At 41.1% G+C, this 15,933-nt stretch overlaps 1 protein-coding gene across 7 annotated transcripts in view; it reads right to left on the reverse strand.

Annotated features, from left to right (window-relative positions):
- ripor1 (RHO family interacting cell polarization regulator 1) overlaps window positions 1–15,933 on the reverse strand; it is an 88,362-nt gene that overhangs the window by 6,414 nt on the left and 66,015 nt on the right. For 5 of the 7 annotated variants that reach the window (XM_037540103.1, XM_037540102.1, XM_037540101.1 and 2 more), the window contains exons 6-14: window positions 15,818–15,871; window positions 10,215–10,364; window positions 7,832–7,895; window positions 7,469–7,512; window positions 6,179–6,304; window positions 4,537–4,685; window positions 3,999–4,128; window positions 3,156–3,299; window positions 1,526–2,455 (exon numbers count right to left, since the gene is read on the reverse strand). In XM_037540103.1, the coding sequence (XP_037396000.1) occupies window positions 1,526–2,455; window positions 3,156–3,299; window positions 3,999–4,128; window positions 4,537–4,685; window positions 6,179–6,304; window positions 7,469–7,512; window positions 7,832–7,895; window positions 10,215–10,364; window positions 15,818–15,871 (1,791 nt within the window). The remainder of the gene's footprint in view (window positions 1–1,525; window positions 2,456–3,155; window positions 3,300–3,998; window positions 4,129–4,536; window positions 4,686–6,178; window positions 6,305–7,468; window positions 7,513–7,831; window positions 7,896–10,214; window positions 10,365–15,817; window positions 15,872–15,933) is intronic. The other 2 variants (XM_037540104.1, XM_017704195.2) reach the window with 1 other exon arrangement.

Below are 15,933 nucleotides of genomic sequence, written 5' to 3' on the forward strand. Positions count from 1 at the left end.
TGTGGTAGAATAATGTAAAAAAACAGAAAACGTGTCCCTCTGTTGTTTTTATTTGAGTTGATGTTAAATGATGGGCAACATCATTAAAGCCTCGTTCCAGTCTGAAAAGCTGATGGTTATCAAGAGTCAGAGATTGTAGCAGAGGAACACCTTGAATCTTGATGGGACCCACATGCATATATGTACAGGGTGGAAGGAAGGGTGGTACGCCTGACCTGGAGACATGGGTGAATAGAGATAAGGAGACTACTCTCACACTGTCTTTCATCTTTCTCCACAGCAAAACAGAGTGGAGTCAGAGATCACACACGATCAGCAGTAGATGTATTCATTAACCTTAATGTGATAACACATTATTGTATAAAAGCCCTAGACCAAATCTTGACCTTTACCAAGTCAGAAAAACAAGACACAGATCTTCTAAATACCTGTGACCTTCGATCCCTCAGACAGCACTATATTAAAAACCAACATATTTCTAAATAATATCACAACGGTTCAGGAATACTCTGACAAACCATTATCAAAAAACCCTGTTCATCACTGCATTCACAAATGCAAATCAAGACTGTACTATTCACAGTGGAAGCCATATATCTAATGTCTCTTGGCTTGAGCTCGTGAAATTTCCGACTGGTTCTCACTGATGCCTATAGCAGGGGTAAATTGCACATCTGTTAAGGCACCATTAAGAGTGAAATGTATACACATTTTGAAGCAACAAATGCTGCCTTCAGGACAATGTTTTTCAGGGACATTCATGCTTATTGCAACATGACATCAGCAAGCCACTTTCTGCATGTGTTAAAACAGCATGGATGTGGAATCATACTAGAAGAATGACAAAAATTCCATCTTTCAAGACTGAATCTGTTGGTGCCTTCAGGCCCCAAATGATTATCAAGTGTTGTTAGAATTAAAGCTGATGTAACACAGTAGTAAACATGCTCCTGACCCACTCTTTTTGGAAGATGCCACAGGTACCAAAATTTTCAAAAAGCATACTGTGTATATTTACAAAAAAACAAAACAAATAACGTTAAAGCATCAAATGCATTTTGTACTGTTTTCAATTTAATACAAGTCAAACATAATTTATGAATCGCTGCTTCTTACTTTAATTAGTCTTTCCCGACTGAGGTTTGTACATAATCCCCCATCTTAACTAAGAAACCTTGTTGAATCAGTTGGATCTCTAATTTGGGCTAACAACTGTACAAAGCAAGTGGGTCCTACTACATAAATCCAATTATGAGGCAGTCGTGGGATGGAGGTTAGGGAACCAGCCCTGTGACTGGAAGGTTGCCGGTTCGATCCCCTCAGCTGACAGTCCATGACTGAAGTGCCCTTGAGCAAGGCACCTAACCCAGTTGCTCCCTGGGCCCACTGCTCCGGAGAAGTGTGCTCACTGCCCCCTAGTGTGCATGTATGTGGGTGTTTCACTGCACGGATGGGTTAAACACAGAGGTCTAATTTCACAGTGCGAACACAGTGACAAATGGTTGTTAATTCTAATTCTACTCACAGTTAGAGCTTCCTCCAGCAGCCTGAGCTCCTGTTCCAGAACCTGCAGTTCAGGGAACTGACCCCTGTAGTCGTCTAGAGAGGAAATCAGAGCATTGAGGGCCTCCTCCAGCCCACTGACCGTTTCCTGTGCCACAGCCCTATCCACAAGCTTTTCATCCTGTGCAGGGAGAGGTTGCGTGTCTTGGACCTGTGTTAAGTCCTCAGTCCTGGAAAGCCCAGAGTCATTCTGCTGGGAACAGGCCTCTGTTTCAGGGGATATACAGATGGAGTCTTCCTCACTGCGAGTACAGGAGGCAGAGCTGGCCCTGGAAGGTACTGTGGGCTTCTCAGATTCTGCAGCAGAGTCACAGGCCTCCTCTGCTACAGGGAGCACTGTTTCAGAGCTAGATTCAGAGCAGATAGAGGATCTAGGTCCAACAGATTCTAGGGGCTCAGGAATGACCACACATGGCTCAGCCCGAACTGGCAAGTCCATCATATCTTCAGTTACCAACACAGAGGACACCTCAGAAGGCTCCAAGCTTTCACTGACTGGCCTTTCTGTCAATGCAGCATCCACGCTGCTCTCACTGATGTGGCTCAGCGATCGAGAGTAGCGGGCGTGGCCGTTTGGCATGCTGTGTTTTTCAGCAGCATCGGTGGTGACCGTGATGGTGGTCACCCGGGGTTTCTCTAGCTCCCGTTCCTCCTCCTCTTCGTCTTCCTCCTTCTGATTGGTCAGGCGGATGGGCGTGGAGGTGGTTGATTGGCGGGGAGTGAAGGAGATTTCGATGGCGGGGCTGGAGGTCTGAAGCTCAGGCTGGACCAGGTTCTTGTGGGCGTGGCGTAGACCCAGGGAGAGCTGGGGGCTGGATGAGTCATCAGAGGATTCAGAGGAGTTCGACCAGGCTGTCCCATTTTCCATCTCCTCCTGCCGCCTCAGCATGTTCTACAGAGATAGAGAGAGTGAGAGCATGAGAGAGAGAAACAAGAATGGAGGAAGAGCAGCAAGAGAAAGAGAAAAATATTGATATTAGGATTTAAAAAAATTATTAGGTGCACAATGTCACTATTATTTTTATGTAACAGGAATTGGAAGTAAGAGAGTAGGAGGAGAGAATGTGTGATGTGGCCTGAGCAAGCATGGACAATGTCATCGGACATTAGCGTGGTCCTTCTTCCAGTGCTCCATTCAGGAGTGGAGGCTGGCGATCGGCCCAGTCAGCTAACACACTGCCTGCTCCCACTAATTAACTTCTGCTGCAGCTCCTCTCTGTCACCTCACAAAACAGTAACACTTACTGCACGCAATGTGGAGATGATAGCATGTCTGTCTGCACTTGTGTATGTGTGAGTATCGCTGTAACAGCAATTCTACAAAGCGAGAAGGTGCTACTACAACACTTATTGTACTTATTGTATAAGGCACCTACAACTACAAGGCTCTATAAGGTTTCATTTCACAAACTACTGATGACCATGGCCTCTAGCGCTCTAAGAGCTTCATAGACCAAACGCGACTAGCCAACCAACTAAACTGCTAAAGCCAATGCACTACTTGACAGCTATAAGTAGTTCTAGCTACAGACAGCTAAGATGCTACTCGGGCCATACAAATCTACTTGACACTAGTGGCTAGCAGCACTTACATGGCTGTGGGACTGAGAGGAGCCAATGCTGGCAGAGGAGACGTCACCGCAGCTACAGCTTTGAGAAAGCTTCTCAGCCAGCGTGTCCCGGAACACGTCCAGGAGAGACCAGCGCTGCTTGGACGGCAAACTCCGAGGGGCTGACTAAAGTCGTTGTAGCCCAGAGAGCATAGTGAAAATAGACGGCTAGAACTGGATTCACTAAGACTCTAAGACTACTCCAAAAAGTACATTTACCCATCACTGGATTTTACCATATGCTAAAATGTAACACACTAGAATGGCAATAAGAAGCGAAACCGTAAAGTATTATCAATTAAAGAAATAAAAATGTAAGGACAAAATGCAGGTTTTAAAAATGTCTGCTACAACTCACCCAAACAAAAAGTCTTTAACTTTTAACTCTTCTAACTTCTAAGTACAGGGCAGCACAAATAATGTTTGTTTATTTGTCAGCTGTGTATTTTCTTACCTTGTAAGGTTTTACTGCTTATATTTTCATTCTCAAGAAAAAACAGCTTTGAATGACTTTCTAATCAGTTAATTTGTCCACTTCAAGATTGTACTTTACAGGTTGCATACAATGAATGGTATAATACAATTCTACTGTTTTTGCTATTATTTAAAGCCGAAATTTTATGATTGTGACGGTTCTAATTATAACACTGACATCATTAATTTGGCAAAATCAGTAATCTGTCTCAGCATTTGAGAGGAGCCTAAAGGACCTGATTTCTTATTTGTTTGAGGCATCAAATAAATTGTAATGGTGAAGAATTTGAAGGTTGAACTAGAACGCGTGCAGAATCTGAGCTGCTAAGTCACAGAGAGGAAGACACTCACATAGAAGGCCTGTTCACGCAGAGAGGGCGTGTCTGGAGGACTCTGGTTATAGGTGGAGAAACGCTTGTTCACCGTAGGAGCTTTATTCACTGTGCTGGCTGTGGAGGCTTGGTCGTCCTTGTCAAATGGACTGAGGGGAAGATGAAGGGTATGTTATTGTTATTGCAACAAATTCCATAACGTAGACTTGTCTGTACATCAGTACATTTAGAACATTAAATAACTACATGTATAATAAAAAGACAGATTCAGACCATAGAGACTATGAACAACAGCCACAATGTAGGGTACCTGAATATACTGCACAGAAAAAGTGAGCTAACTGGATGTAAACCCATTATGACATTATCATACTTCATTCATTAATTTTTACCAAATTTGCCTTTTTAAATATATGCATATTTTTTAATAGAGGCAGTTTCATCAAAATAAAACATTTTCCTAAGCAGTAGTTCTCATAAGAATTTGGTACTACTAGTCACTATTATTCACATCAGTGTTTTTATTTGGAACCTTTAACAAGACGAGGGAAACATACTTCCACGTGACCTCCAGGCTGAGTTTGATTGTGCCTAGATCATTGATGTCCACGGCCACGGTCTGCGGCAGGGCGGCGAATAGGTCTTTAGTCTCACACAAGACATTCCCCACCACCACATGATTAGCCAAGCTCTTCAGTTCCGTCACCTTGACAACCAAAAGAGGTTTATTCAGTCTTTATTTCATGGGGACACATACCAGCACATCACACAGCCAGGTCTGGTGACTGGATACTCTGTCCAGCCTGCCAGCATCTAGCACCATTCAGAGAGGGCAGCAAATTCTGGCAGAACAGTTTGTGATTAGAGCAGGAATCTAAAGAGGAATTCAAACAGAGATTATAACCAAAGAGCCAGGACTGAAGTTCTGGGAGCACAGTTAAGTTGTGGGTGAGAAGTCACATTGTCTACTAAATACTGAGTATAAGTCGTAAAAATATCAACATAATACTGTCAAAGCACGCTGCATAAAATGACACCCCAGGCTTCCATGATTCTAGGTGTTTTGATCAGTTAAATGTTGACATCTCACCAGTTGCAAAGAGTATTGAAGTCTGCAGTTAAATTGCATTTCTAGAAGTGCATCATAAGGGTACTAGATGGCAGACCCGAAGACTTTCAGATACAACCCCAATTCCAAAAATGTTTAGACAGTATATTAAATGTAAATAACAACAAACCACACTTTAACCTTTATTTAAACCAAATCAATCCAAAGATAACATGCTTATGCAGTTTGATGTTTTACCGGATCAGCTTCATTGTTTTTGGTAAATGTATGCTTATTCTGAAACTGACTGAATTAAAGCCTTTACAATGTGTTACAAAAAGGCTGGGACAGGGCAATTTAAGACTACATACGCTGTGACATGTTAAAAAACATCTTAAACAGGTGATCATGATCAAGTATAAAAAAATCATCCAGGAAAGGCCTAGTCCTTTATGAGCAAGAATGGGCAGAGGCTTCCCAAGAAAAGTAAAAAGAAAGGTGATGTAACACAGTGGTAAACATGCTCCTGTTCCAACTTTGCTGGGGTGTGTTGCAGGCATCAAAGTTGGAAAGAGTTTATATTTGCAAAACCCCACAGTATTACCCTTTCCTGTGGGATCAATCGTACTGGACTGCAGCAATCGTCTTTTCTAAGCAGCCTGTTTAAAAACACTTCTGACAAACATCAGCTGCATTCTCTTCATTCCTTGCCTACGGCTCCTCTCTCCCTCCCCTCTGTTTTTTAATATCCTTTTCCTATCTCCCATGCTCTTGCCTTCCCTCCCTGTCTTTCTCTAGAACTTTTGAGCCCCCCCCGTATATGCTGCAGGTGATGGAACCGCTGAATGAGAAAACAAGTCAAAGTCCAGCTGCTCACACTGAGCTGTTATGACCATTAACATCTCTCACACACAGATGTGGCTGTGATCTCCGAGTGTATTTGTGTGCGTGTGTGTTTGTGTGTGAGAGAGGCAGAAACAGAGCGAGATGGGAGAAAGATAACTCCTAAAGGGCACAGTATGTAAATAGTAAAATTTTAATTTACATTTTAATTTACTTATAATTGTTATTAGGAATACTATGATTATAAGTGTTTGTTGTTTTTGTTATTTGAAGTTGTTCATCAAATCTAAACATCAGACAGACTGTACCTTTATAGAGAGGAACTCAGTGATGAGGGGCAGGAACACCATCTCCTCGCTGTCCCACACTTGCTTGCCGTTGATCTCGATCCGACCTTTCAGTTTCCAGCGCTGTCTGCCGTATTTCATAAAGATCTGTGAGGAGAGCACAGACAGGAGACATAACTTTACACACACAAGCAAGCTGACAACCACTAAAGAACAGAGTGCTCAGTACACAGGAGCTCAAACAAAAAACAGAGCTTCAGGAGAGAAGCACCTGAGTGAGCCCTTCAGAAAGCTGTAACTGAATTCACTGATTTTAATGTACAGTTTTAATGCTTACATCTTCTAAATGAGTAAGAAAGCTCTGCTGCTGGAGTAGTTCACACATGTGCATTATCTGTGTATGTGTGGGAGCGCCATCTTTTCCACAATGCCAGATGGACACGATAGCTTCAGCCTTCAGAGTAACTGCCTCCAAACTCTCTGCTCCATCACTCCATCTGCCCCATTCCTCCCTCTTCTTTCTCCCTCTCTCCACTCAAGCTCACACACTCTCTAAACATACTGCAGTGCTGACTCACTCCATCCATAAACCTGTCAACCATTCCTCAACTGTGTGCATTTTAATCAGTTGGAGGCGGGGCTGACGACGCTTTCTCTTCTCCTATTAGCCTCCGCCTCCATAAACCCAAACCTGCACGAGCCAGGAATACCCTGAGAATCAAATACAACACATCTATCTCACTGCCTATGTTCCTCTCTCTCTGTCTCTTCCACGCTCCTGCCAGGCGAGACACAAGACTGATGAAGGATGATGCGAATGCCATCATGCAGAAATAACTCCTGCAGAGCAAGCTACCAGCACACAGCACAGAAGAGAGAGGAAAGAGGGGGAGACAGAGAGAATACAAGAAAAACGAAAAGTAAGCAAAAAACAAAAAAAGAGGAAATAAGGAAAAGAACAAAAACAAGAAAGTGAGTAACAGAATAGAGAAAAAGAAAGAAAGCAAACAGGGTAGACAACAAAACAACAGAGAACATGACAGAGAGACATAAGAGAAAGATAAGGGGAGAAAGGCAGGAAGGAAAAATATAAGACAAATGGACAGAGAAGCAAGAGAGAAGAAAGACAAAAGAAGGAAAAGGGTGAAAAAGAGAAAACTGAGAAAGAAAGACAAGAAAAGAGCAAGAAAGGGAGAAGAGAAAGAGATAAGAATAAAGAGATAACAGAAAGAAAGGGAGGAAAAAAAAACAATGAAAGAAGGAAAAAGAGAAAGGGAGAAAGAGAAAAAGAGAATGGAAAAAAAGACTGACCTCATATTGGTCCCCAGCACAGAGGCGAGCAAAACCAGCCAGACCTGTAACAGCAGCAAATTCTCTCATAACTCAAAAACATTCGATAATTTCAAACCAACAATTCATCATCAGTCCATTACAAACACGCTCAGATCCACTATGCATGCACACTTACTACTAATACTAGTCAGCAGATTTGTTACCTGTACACATTTAATTATGAGAGTCATTTCCAAAGTGTAAGGGAATAAACTGACCACATATCATAACAGAGAACACTTACACAGGTTATCAACATGAATGAGCAGCTACTATTCTGTTGGACACTTGAAATGAGTCCTGAAGAGAGAATGAAAAAAACACCTTAAATCTCTGTCATACCTTTCATTTTCACGTGGAACTCCCCGAGCTGGTTTTCCAGCTCACTCTCCATCATGCACATGCTCTACAGATCCATTCAGAGAAGAAAAGAGAGGGAAAAAAGGGATGCACGTGACACCCCAGGCCGAGAAAGGAGGGAGAAAGACAAAGAAAACAGAAGAAACAGAGAGAGAGCGAACATGTTAACAACACATGGAAGTGAAAATTCATATTTTAATGAAACTACAGCCAGATCAGAGAACACAGCTTAATTTGATTATGATTATCTGCCACATCTACCACACTAATGACTATAACCTCAGTCACATCCAACATGTGACATCGTAGAGGCATTGTTATCACTCAAGTATATGCTGTCCACGAAAAAATTATATGTATAATTTCTTCTCGAATACTTGGTTAAGCAATCAGTTGCCTTATAGAGCCCATATCATGAAAATTGATTTGACTGATTTTTCCTCACTTTTCAAAACAGTGTTTAACGCTGCATGTTAATGTTTCAAAATGTACCCTTCATGCCATATATAATTCACAGTTTTTGTCATGTCACTGTGGCATGCGACTGCCACCCGGGCCCTGATGATGATGGTCGAGAAAGACAACACTCAGCCATGATGCACTTCGGTGAGGACACCAGGGAGAGAGCTGCGAGTACGGACGGGGCAGAGTGCAGAGACCACGCTCCCCCTACGGACGGGAGTGGCAGCAGGAGGAGGAGGCACAAGAGGCACCGGAGGAAGGAGCTACGCAGTGAAGCCGCTACATTCGAACCCAGGCGGCTGAGCAGCTGGAGGCGGTAACAGGAAGGCGGAGCGGCGAACTCTCGTTCCCTCTTGGCTCTGGTGCTCACGCTGCCCTTAATGAGAGCCAGCTGATTCTCATCTGGCGGGCAGCTTGAGCACCTTTAAAAAGGGCTGAGAGGGAACAGAGAGAGGAGGGACGAGCAGCAGCTAAGGACAGCAGAGCTGAAAAGTTCCACTGAGTAGAAGGACTGAAAAGTCTAGCTGGCTAGCTGAAGCCACTGAAAAGTGGCCAGCAAACTGTTTGGTTTGTTTTGTGCTTATGTTGTGTGGAAATAAAGAGAATGGCTGCTGCAGCTCAGAATCCTGCCTCCAGTGTCCTCCTTGAGCCCAAGGAAGCACATGCTGTGCTACAGTCACAAAATCAAAAACATTTACTTATATCCAGCTATTTGTCTGTTTCACATAAAGGCACTAACCCTAACCCTAACACCTTATGGATTAACGTGAGAACAGTTGTCAGAAAACGGAACTGAAAAAATTTTACTGTTTGTAAGCCAAGTGACATAACACTGTTTAATTACTTAGTGTTTGAGCAATAAGATCACTGACATCACCGTGCAAAAGCTGTCAAAACTAATCAAACCGATTATCTATATAGCTATTCATAACTCTGTAGCTGTTTCACATAGTTCACTGGCTCACCTGCCTAAAATCAAGATAACTAAGTTAACCCCACTAGCTTTTATTTAATTCACAGACAATGTCACATTCACAGACAGATATTTTAACATTGAGGCAGCATCATTAGCTACTTTTAATAATGTTTAGGCCTTCACAGAGCACGGTGATGAACTGTATACTAAATTTAAAGGCATATAAGACTGAAAACATTATACAAGATGCTCTTGGGATCTCGAGGAGAAAAAACAGTAAATGTAAGAAAAATGCAGTCCTTTAATGATCGCAGCGATCCTTTTAGGTAAAGATTACACCTTCGGTAAAGATTACAGCTTCTTTAGGTTGTTCCTGCCCATTTTTGTCCACTCATCCACTAACTTTGTCAGAGCAAAACACAACACTGACACTCCCACACTCCAGAATGACAATTGTAGGGTGTCAGTGTGTGACTCATTCATGACATGATGGAACACTGGGACAGTTTGACTGACCGACAAAATCAGACCTCACTACCAACTCTCAATTTGGAACAACAGGTGTTGTAAGGAAAAATGATTAACTAATTACTAAATACACTGATTTAAATGTATTAATGTTATTATTTTATTATCAATAACAACACATAAAATACAGAATGTGTGAGTTCTCTGGTCATTCTGCATGATAAGCAAAATGGCTACATACATAACTACGCTGAATGACTTTGTTTAACACTGAACTATGCAGGAACTGCCCTTTAACAGAACGCTGGAAACTTTGAGTTTGTGTGAGTAGGTCTGATAAAACAAACTCTTTGTAGCATAAAATCTAATCCTTTTTGTGATTTGCAGTGTGTATCGTCTCACAAACCTGGTATCCAAAAAACCCCAAATATTAATATGCATGCTGTAACACCTCACACTGCCTACCCATTTCTGCTAAATACTCCACACATACTATATTCAGTCCTCATTTTCTTTTACCTCAGTGTACTCTTTGAAACCCTTGTTGGCCTCGGACAGACTCTCTCGAGCCTCACGGCTGCCAGGAGATGCTGTGTAGGCTTTCACCATCTTATTGGCTCCGTCCCGCAGTCGCCGCTGCATACAATACGCTTCATATAGCTCATCAATCTACACACAAACACAGAAAACACAATACCATCACTATTAGGGGTGGGTGAAAAATACAATATAACAGCACTTGACAAATTTTTATGGTACACAATATATAGTTTCAGTATGTTTATAAGTAATAAGTAATGTGAGTTTAAGTAATGTGAGTTTGATAAGTTGGAACAAACAAATATCGTCAGGAAGCGACACATCTTAAAAAGTTTACCAAAAACCATGATTACAATCATTTTTATTCAAGATTTCACATACTGTGTTGAACTAAATCCAATCCGACTCTTCTTATAGCTCTTCTTATAATAAAACCTAGTTAGTTAGTTTTTCAAGTCCAGACTATATCCACGATAAGTTCAGACATGTATTGTGATTATAATTGATCAAGATACAATAATATACTGTCATACATTCCATGCCTAATCAGTATGTGTTTATGTCTGCTTATTACAGAGTATTTGTGACAGCTTTCAAAATACATGCTTTAATTTAAATCTGACCTTATTAGAATTACTTCACAGAGAGTGTGTGCAGAAGTGTGCACTCAGAACGAAGAAGTAATTGCACTGCTATCAGAATCCAGATGGTGATTGACCTGACTCGAGCACAAACACACACATGCTTTCTCTCTCTCTCTCAAACACACACACACAACTTTACCCCTACTTCCTTATGTTGGGTTTTTATTGCTCTATGAATGTTTTCTGTTGCCTCATTGTCCCAGACATACATAATTAATGTTTTATTGATCTATTTGCAGAACCTACTAAACCACAAATGACAACCCAAACAGGAAATTCCTCATTTGGCCAACACACACACTGATAAAGAAAATCACCTCAAATAAGTACGTTTTGTATTAAGGTTGCACTGATATGGGCATTGTGGACCGATGCCAACATCTGATATTTTTCATACTGTAATTATCTGCTGATGCATAAATGTTCATAAAATATAGAAATTGAGACTAAACAGTGTTAAAATGCACAAAAATGAACACAATGCAGACAATTTAGCCTGGTAACTCTGATTCACCTAAACACTGCCAAAATAATTCAAATTCTGATATTTTTTAAGCGAATAGCTTTTATATTAATATCATATTTTAATACGATTTTGATTACACTGTGCATCCCTATTTTCAATAGTGAGTAACCTCTAATAACCTATATAAACAAATAAAAAAACAACACAGGAGCCAACCATGCAAACAAACACCTCGGAGACATGTTTTACAGGTCAGCAGAGAAGTGTGTCAAGGAGTTTGTCCTGTTTTTTTTTAATCGGCGTCCCAGTCAGACGAACTCATTCACTAAAAGCTCTCTCTCACTCATCCTTTCAAAGAGCTGCTGTAAAGCTTTGGTTTTACTGAGAGGCTTTGTGTTGCTCAGAGGGAAAGTAAAGGAGTGAGATTTTCACTGCACATCGTTATGAATGAATAAGTAAAGAGAAGTAAATGTGTGTGAGTGAAAGCTCTGAAGTACTCCACAGGAGGCAGCCTGTATGGGAGCTGGCAGCAGCTGCTGTTCCATTATGTCACTAACTTCACACATTCCCCATTTGATGTAGCCCCTCAGACAGACATGTTTGTTGTTCTGCAATGACCGGACAGTGTCACACACACAGTACTGTGCAAAAGTCAGAGACCACCCTTTATTTTTTACATTGTCAAGTAGGAAACGTTTCTGAGGAAAGTAATCCACTTGCATAAGGAAATGCAAAGGAAGTGCAGTCATAAAACAGGAATATATAGAGAAAACAACCATGAAAGACGTGTTAGACCACCAAAACTGTCACCATCACAAACATCTTTCAAATATTAGATAAACATCATTTAAATGAATGAATAAGGCAAAATCTTATTTAACATGAAGAACAGAGGGTCAACGGACAGAGCAGTACAACAGCCTGAAATAAAACTTTAATAAAAAAGATTTTGCCAGCTTTTTCGTTGAGTATAATTAAAGATGTCACGCATATGATACCAGGTATCAGTACTGGACTGAGATCAGCTAAAAAAAAAAAAAAAAAGGTTGGATGTCGGAGCAAAAAAAAAAAAAAAAAATCAATCCAATCCTGTAACAAATCTGTCCTGAAATGGCTTAAACTCACATTGTGTGATTGATGTTATCAGCTGTGTATTTCTTCCTGGGGGCAGAGTGTTTGAGTAAGAGTCTTTGAATGATGTGAGCATAGCAGGCTAATTTCAGCTCAGGTTAAGTGAAGTATTTCAATTTAAAACAGCTCATTTAAAGCATAGTAGTTTTTAAAGAAGAAATCTAGAAAAAATAAAAAACTATCCATCCATCCATCCATCCATTTTCTAAGCCGCTTCTCCGTCAGACAGACAGACACAGACAGCCCCTCACACACTCACACCTAGGGGCAATTTAGCATGTCCAATTGGCCTGACTGCATGTCTTTGGACTGTGGGAGGAAAACGGAGAACCCGGAGGAAACCCACGCAGACAGGGGGAGAACATGCAAACTCCACACAGAGAGGACCCTGGTCACCCGGCCGGGGAATCAAACCCAGACTCTCCTTGCTGTGAGGCGACAGCGCTAACCACCACACCACCGTGCAGCAAATAAAAAACTAGTATTGTGCCAATTGTAACATGTTTGCTTATTTGGATTTCTCCATGATTGGCAGTTTGTTAAGATATTAATTCACAAATGCACTTCCAAGAAGAAAATATTGCAGAAATTCCATTCCAAGGAAGTCAGGCCAGTAAAACACTACATGAAAGTAATTCTGACAAGACCTTCCTGCATGACTGGTATTATGAAAGGATGTGTGATTAAACATGGACCTACAGAGATTAGCGTGCAAGTGTGTGTGTAGTCACAGAGGGTTAGAGATGTAGGAGCCCCATAACACAAAAAAACAAAAACATGACAAATTAACACAAACAACGACAGCAGTTGCTCCTGAAGAGGAAAGAGCAAGCAGGTCGCAAAACCTTGAAAGTTTTACAACACAAACGAAAAAAGAGAACCTTTAACAGATTCATTCCAGGAACACCACCTTGCTCTCTCCATCGCACGCACTCATGAACACACCCCTCATCTGGAGGTGTTTAACAGAAGCCTATCAACTGTGTTCCAACATCCTCATTGCAAGTCAACAGGCCAGTCAGAACTGGAGTCAGAGCTGGGCCTCTCGAGCAAACATTCACAGCTTGGCTAACAACAGCTGACAGCTGAACATCCTGCCTCTCCATTCATATCTGTTTTTTAATCTCTTATATACTACTTAATTTTCTTATATGCGTTTGCATATAAGACTTCAATTAACCATCACTGATTTTTATTATTTAATTCAATAACATCAAAAGGTACTTTTTCATGCAACATTTCAAGTTTTTAAGATACGAAGAGTTAAAAATCATAACACTAATTATATACAGTACTGCACAAATACTTGTGCCTCTTAAGCTTTCTGCCTTGACAGGAAACAGCTTTTTTGTTCAAAAACATTAACACAAGAATGAACCCAAATAATCAAATGAACAAAATATAGTGATATTATGTATGTTTCCAAAGCTCTCTTCGAGGAAGCACAGTGTTTACTATCCAATACTTGCTTCATGTTATCAGTCTTTCATTAAAACAAATCAGGCGTGCTGCTGATGTTTTGTCAGGTTTTGCTGTATATATGTTTTATATTTATATACATTTATATACATTTATATAAGACTTTTGCACAGTACACTATGTAGAGGAATTTGTCACGTTATCCACATTGAGATTTCAGCACTACTATTCAAATGTGAGCCATTTTGAGCCATTATTTTAATATAACATCATTCATAATGCTACACATCTTTTTCAATTATGGAATCATGTTAATTTTTCTGAACACATTTTTTACACCTTCTCACAAAGTATTTAAGTCATTCAGAGAGCGTTACATTTGGCTCTGAGTGAGAGAAAAAATGTCTGTTTTTTTTTTTCTCAAAGCAAAATTTGGGTAAAACCTCAACAGGGCAAAAGGCCTCCTTTAGCCCACTGTCCCAGATATATTATTTATTTTCATCAGAAAAGTACACATTTGTTCCCTGGACTTTTACAGACTTTCTAGCATTAGCAACCATTTAGGCGTCTCACTGGAGGTTTGATTGTATGTTGACATAAGGTAGAGAAAAAGTTGCATCCACACCTAACGTGTTTTCTTGTGTGCAAAAAACCAGTAAAACATATGACAAACTGAAGCAAGATTTACCGGGGGGGTCTTCTTATCACCCTTTTAAAAATTTTTTCTCAATAAAAACAAAAACTAAATCAGCATGTGCATCATCTTGTGCAAGCTAAACTCATGAACATGGTTTAGCTTTACAATAATGGACACAGTTCTTACAGGGGAATCCCACACATTTTTCTAAATCTGTATAATTTAATCATTAAGACACAAAGACACAGATGCCACATTTCACATCAGACTACTCTAGATGAAGAAATCAAAAATTCAATTATGCAGATGTTTTGAAAAATTGGCGGGATTCCCTTAAAGAGGGGTGTTTTCTACCTCGTCTATCTTATATAGAAAGACACACTGTCACTTATATATGCTCCTCACTCCCCTGCTGTTCCACATGCTCTTAAAACCAAACGTATGACACATCAAACGAAACTGCAGCAGGAGAGGAACAGGAGGAGGACAAAGGCCCCTTCCTGTCCCGCAGCTGGCTGGAGCTACTCTGGTCCATTAAATCAGAGGCTTACGGGTCTACTGATTAGCATGAGGGTGAACTGGGCCTTGGGGCTGCCCTTGTCTCTGATCAGTGTGTGCACTGTGAGTGCAGTTTAAATGTATAAATACCAAAGAACATGAGGAAGAGGATACTTTTTTAATCCCACAAATGGGGAAATTCCACCTCTGCATTTAACCCATTCGTGAAGTGAAACACCACATACACACTAGTGAATACACACACACTAGGGGGCAGTGAGCACACTTGCCCGGAGCGGTGGGCAGCCCTTTCCACGGCACCCAGGGAGCAATTGGGGGTTAGGTGTCTTGCTCAAGGACACCTCAGTCATGGACTGTCAGCGCTGGGGATTGAACCGGCAACCTTCCGGTCACAGGGCCAGTTCCCTAACCTCCAGCCCACGGCTGCCCCAAATTTTGCTTGTGGAGCTACTGAAGGATGTACATTAAGCTATGTCACACACAAGTCTGGACCTGCTGATCTCCATCCTGAGCCACAGATTTGACACACAAACACATACTCTCCGGTACCGACACACTATAACATAAATGAACGCACACGCATACATATGCATGCGCACACTCATGACGATTCCTGGGAATGAAGCACTGAATGCTTGACCTGTTCCAGTTCAATAAGAACACTTCTGTATAAACGTCTTCATCCTCACATTACAGTTCACTAAGCTGAAGTGGAAATCAATTCCATTATTCTAATCATGCATTATGCGTATAACACTGTGCTTACCTTACTGAGATGAAACTCCAGCCGTCTCATGAATCTCTCAATCACCTTCACTTGCTGCAAGAAAGAGAATAAACCTTATATGACATACTCGCTACAAGAAAGGCAGACACAGTCAG

The sequence above is a fragment of the Pygocentrus nattereri genome, chromosome 7, assembly GCF_015220715.1.
Source record: "Pygocentrus nattereri isolate fPygNat1 chromosome 7, fPygNat1.pri, whole genome shotgun sequence".
Classification (NCBI taxonomy): domain Eukaryota; kingdom Metazoa; phylum Chordata; class Actinopteri; order Characiformes; family Serrasalmidae; genus Pygocentrus; species Pygocentrus nattereri.